General features: G+C 48.4%; 1 protein-coding gene across 1 annotated transcript; it reads right to left on the bottom strand.

Annotated features, from left to right (window-relative positions):
- Positions 1–2858: 2858 nt before the first annotated feature.
- On the bottom strand, positions 2859–4438 carry LOC145804333 (uncharacterized). The gene is made up of 3 exons (XM_082898023.1): positions 3872–4438; positions 3686–3784; positions 2859–3331 (listed from the first exon to the last, which is right to left on the bottom strand). The coding sequence occupies exons 2-3, from the start codon at positions 3749–3751 to the stop codon at positions 3035–3037; spliced, it is 363 nt and encodes a 120-aa protein (XP_082754149.1). The 5' UTR covers positions 3752–3784; positions 3872–4438; the 3' UTR covers positions 2859–3034.
- Positions 4439–5112: the final 674 nt, after the last annotated feature.

Here is a 5112-nt window from a genome sequence, read left to right as displayed (position 1 = left end):
CCAAGTCCGTTACCACTCAGTTATTGGATTTTGAGGACACAGCTACTGCAAGTATGTAATCAGAAGATGAACCACCTGCGGGCGGCATCTGGATGTGTTTTGAATGTAGCGTCTGGCACGCATTTTTGAGTGGCTGTGAACGCTAACTTTGTAAATCCTACCTTGGGTATCGAGTCGGTCTTTTGTTTTGAGTCTGTCTCTTTGTCTTGAGTCAGTCTTTTTGCTTAAAGGTCTGTCTTGTTGTAGCGAGTCAGTCCCTTTTGTATAGAATACCAGGTGATTCTGGGGTTGTTGCCTCAAACACTGTTTTGTCTTGTAATTACCTATTTTGGTTTTTGAGTCTGTTTCTGCCGAGGGGCCAGTTGCACCAACAAATCTGAATGAAACAGCTGTTGCTATCTCACTTTCGTGCTTACTTTCAGTTCAAGTGCCAGAGAATTTGATTGGGCTGACAGTACATCTCGCCCGCTCTCCTGCGCGCCAAACTCATTGCATTAACCTAAGTTTTTCAAAAACCTCTTTTGAACACTGCGGTGATGAAAACGAAGAGGAAGGAATTCCTCGAGTTTTGCAAAATTTTGATCATTTTGAGAGAAAGAGAGGCATGTTAAGCCTTTTTATGAATGAAATCATGCTTGTCGGCGTGAGTACTGAGAAGGATCCTGGCTTGATCCAGATTGGTTCCACACTTTCTTCGGCGCGAGCGATTTGTCGCTTTCTTAAAAACTTTCAAAAACAAATGTTTTACGCGGCCCTGTGAAGACCTGTGTGGAATCGCTCTTGAGATTGCACAGCCTAGGATCGCTCTCAGCCTCAAGATTCAACCCGTTCGTTTTCCGACTTTGAACCCGTTCAGAACGTTCAGAAAGTTCAACGGTCAAACGTCATGTAAGGCCCGCATGGCCAGATCAGAAGCAGCCCTCGAGTAGGAGGCATCAAAGCCGAATGAAGAAGAGTAGATCTCACCTAAAAGAGCTCGTGGAGCAGCCACGATGGAGTCTCCTACAAATCATTGCAACTGCCGTTCTCCTAGACACAGAGAGGCTTCAACATCAAAAACCATTTGGCATGGACTTGTTACACTTTTACCCCTTTGAGAGGCTCGCTGGGCCGAAAACCCGGAAGGGCGACCCAGGCAAAAGTTAGAGCAAGAGAAAAATACAAAAAAACCAGAAAGCAAAAAAGAAACAAAAGAGAAAAAAAAGAAGAAAGGAAAAGAAGAAAAACAACAAAAAAAAGCAAATGAAAAGAAAAGCTCGCAAGGTCGAACACCCGCATCGGGCTCCTTGGAAAAAATTAGAGCCTGAAAAGTGAAGGTTAAAATACCCGAGTGTACCTTAACCGGAACTACGTGAGGCTTGATTCCCATGTTTGGGATACGTAGGCAACTTCATCATGAAGTCCAGCCCCCAACGCTTTCATAGCGTCTCAGTCCATGCAATGGTTTCAACTTCATCCCAAAGTCCAGTCGCCAACACCTCCAAGGTGACTGTGTCCATATATTTGTTGTGACCGTCTTCGTCGTCTCTATGTCCGAGAGTTCGACCACCACCAATGAAGACTATTTGCGGATTGCTGCGGCACCATCCAAACAAGGGGCAACTTTCCGTTGCCACCCGCCGTCGCGAAACGCCGTTCAAACCAGGGGCAACTTTCCGTTACCTCCCACCCCCCTTCAAACCAGGGGCAATTTTCCATTGCCTCCGATCCGAGGTTGCGCATCTCAAAGAGTAAGTTCCATGCCCGTTGAGCATTGACTGTTCGAAAAATAGTTTTTGAAATTTTTACTGAGGTTGACTATTTTCTCGAAAACTATTTCGTTTTCCAAAACTGGACCATTTTCTTGGACCCAAAAAGGAAAATTTTCAGTGCTTGCAGCCTGACTTGCATGCTTTTCAAATCAAAAATCGAACAAGTACGTTGATCCGACTCTCATCTTGATCAAAACTGTTTTAGTAGAAAGCAAAAACAAAGAATCGTTAAAATGATGGACTAGGGGCACAGTTGAGTCTGGCGTTCTGTCTTTCCACCGTCATCGATGTACTTGCCAGAAGAGCGCTCTACCCGCCAGAAGAAATAGCCGTGAGCTAACGGTGTTGAGCATGAACCCACACCTTTCTATTTATCCATCAATCACCCCGGGGAGGGATGAAAAATGAGAGAATAAAGAATAGAGAGGTGTAAGTTGAGAGAAAAGTGAAGAATAGGGTTTTGAGAGAAAATCCAAGCTTGAGTGCCAGAGTGATGTGAGAATCACAAATCAGAAGGGGGTGGGAAACAATACCCAGATTGAACTGGCTCCTCGTGATCTGAGGTCCCCCATCTTCGCTAACGCGTCTGTATGTCGTGTCTTTTGTTTTGTTTATCTCAACCTTTGTTTTAGATCTTTTTCGAGCGTGTCTCGTTGTGTTTAGGTCGTGTACCTTTTTGTTCGAGCCCTCCCCGCTGTGTTCAGTTGTAGGCTCGATACCCCGGTTAGAAAAACCCTCATTCGATTTCAAAAATCATTTACACTCAGAATGCGGTGCCATTCTCTATATTTGAGCGTGTTTCAACTCCAACCGGTTCCATCTTTGAGCTCCGTCTTGTCAGATTGGGCCGTTCACTCAAGTTTGCTGTGTGCAGGATGAACCGAATGCTGTGCTAAGGGCTGTATGCAGGTTAATCCCCAACAGAGTAAGGGCTGTGTGTCCAGAATCAGGCAGTGGGTTGCTTAGGTTTATTTTGCTGTTGGCCGTTTAGTTATCTGATTATTACAGTGCAAGTGTTCAATTTTCGGACAACCAATCAATTTCATTTACATTGAGGTGTAACATGATGGAATGCGATGCAATACATGAGATATGTAAATGTGACACTTTTTAAACAAAAATTTTGTTCATTTCATAATCTCTTTCAAAGTACAAAGTTTTGAGGAAAACAAAATCTGCCTGCAACAGTACAAGGTAATCTAACTACCAAGGAAAAGAGGAAAAGTACAAGAAAGAAGAAAAATAACAAAAATCCGCATCTGTGTCGAGCACTCCAAGGGCCGTCAGTCTGCCCTGGTCCTCTTCCTGGACGAGGGTCCAGGAGCATCATCAGCATCGTCGTCAGAGCCCGAGCTAGAACCGCCTCCGGTCTCCTCCTCCGATGACTCGGACTCCGCCTCTGCCTCCGCCTCTGACTCCTCGTCATCATCATCATCCGGGACTGGAGCTCGCGAGCTACTCCCGACATGAATGTGCCCCGCTTTAGAGCAGGGGAATACTCGGCCCTCCTCATCTCTCCCTCGGGCAGGGACGGAAGGTCCAGCTGGAGCACCTCCTGCCATAGGAATCTGGAAAGGAGGCTGAAAAGGTACACAAAAGGGAAATGCATCAGTATACTGTGGACAGTTAACGGTGCAGAATGCAGTGTATGAGTACAGTGTGTGTATGCCGTGGGCAGTTTAACGGTACAGAATGCAGTGCATGAGTACAGTGTGTGTATGCCGTGGGCAGTTTAACAGTGCAGAATGCAGTGTATGAGTACCGTGTATGAATGCCATGAGCAGTTTGTCAGTCCAGAATGCAGAGTACAGTGCAGAATGCAGTGTATGCAGTGTGTCAGATGCTGTGAGATCAGTGTATCAGGTGTTGTGCCGTGCATCAGATTATGTGAAGCAGTGTATGAATGGTTTGAGGCCAATGTCAGAAGAACGTACCGGAATGCTGTAGAGGGCCAGGAGGTCAAAAGTCCGCTGAAGCATCCCCATCATCGAGGCATTCATCGCCAATGACTGACGGGTGTACTCAGAAGAAGCCTGCAAAAGTACCAGATGCATCAATATTCTGTGGAATATCAAATAAACAGAAACGAAATGGCTGTACAGAAATACAGTAATACATACCGGAGGTAAGTCGGGGACACCGATGAACTCATGATCAGCTGGCGGAGGGGCGAAGGGGATCTGATAGGTCGCCCCACCCTGCCCTCGGAAAGTCAGTGCAGCAGGCAGAGCGGGCCAGCCAGTCCCCCGTCCTCCCTGGACTCCGCCCCTGGCACGGACTCGGGCCCTCCTCGAAGGTCACACTCCAGCTCCTACTCCTGCCCCGGCCGCTGGCGCCGCGGGCCCGGCTCCCTCCGCTCGATGGCCGCCGCTTAGAGGTCGCATCAGGTACGTCTGCACGTACTCCCGATAGTTGCCGATACCTCTGAAGCGGGCCTCCTCCCAGCCAATGGTGTAGTCGTCCATCTGCTCGGTGGTGAGCCTCTCGGTCTCCCTCATATCCGCAGGAGGGTGAACCGGGACTATCTGCTCAGGTAACCCCAGGGTCTGGGGTAGCAAACGCTCACCCAGGTACCAAGCCCGACAGACCGGGCCCTCCAGTAGGATCCGAAAACGCGAGGTCTCCTCAGCACTTGCAAACCGATCCCGTGTCACAGCTGGCAACGGAGCCCACGGCCGCCAAGTGATCTGAAAGTGATAGACAGTTTGTTATCTACTGTTATTGAAATATGCAGTGGGAAAGGCGAAGCTTAAATAAACTGCAAGTAAAACATACCTCCGCGGGGGTGATGGTGTCGAAGTATCGGCGGAAAAAGTCGAATGTCTCTCGCGGCCGCCGGGTGCATCTCCCGTCAAAGCGGCGTGAAAAGGGGACAACCAGAGGGGTCTCTGTGACTGCTACGGGGGCAAGCCTAGGAAAGTTGGCGTAAACCCACAACTGCAAGGTAAATACCAGTGCATGTATCAGATAAAACAGAATACAGAATAAAGCAGAAATGGCAGAGCCGTGTGTTGTGCAGTGTATTGTGTACAGTGTACAGTGTGAGCAGTGTACAGTCAGTGTAAAGCAGAGCGTATGTGTGTGCCGTGTGTACAGTATACAGCAAGTATAGAGCAGACTACAGTGTGTACAGTGTATAGAGTACAGAAAATATCGGACAGAAATGAAAAGCGGAGAAGAAATGTACCTCCCAAGCCCGCCAGTAGCCTCCGAGCAACTGGCCGCAGCTGCGCGAAGCCGAGCTCATGTACTCGTAGAGAGTGGCCAGAGCGGCGCCACCCCAGTCGTAATGCAAAATGTCCCGAACGTCCACCAGTGCGCTGAGAAGACAGAGAGGCACGGTGTTCGCCCGGTCGGCGAA

Source organism: Camellia sinensis, chromosome 12 (assembly GCF_055761805.1).
Source record: "Camellia sinensis isolate YWXY chromosome 12, ASM5576180v1, whole genome shotgun sequence".
NCBI classification, from domain to species: Eukaryota; Viridiplantae; Streptophyta; class Magnoliopsida; order Ericales; family Theaceae; genus Camellia; species Camellia sinensis.
Note: the sequence above shows the minus strand (reverse complement) of the source record. Positions and strands in the feature narration are given on the sequence as shown.

Bases quoted from the DNA above. Each gene is read 5' to 3' on its own strand.
- LOC145804333 (XM_082898023.1), bottom strand. From the start codon at position 3,751: ATGAATGCCTCGATGATGGGGATGCTTCAGCGGACTTTTGACCTCCTG. The intron at 3,332-3,685 runs GTACGTTCTTCT...GTACCTTTTCAG, and splicing joins TGGCCCTCTACAGCATTCCG to CCTCCTTTCCAGATTCCTAT.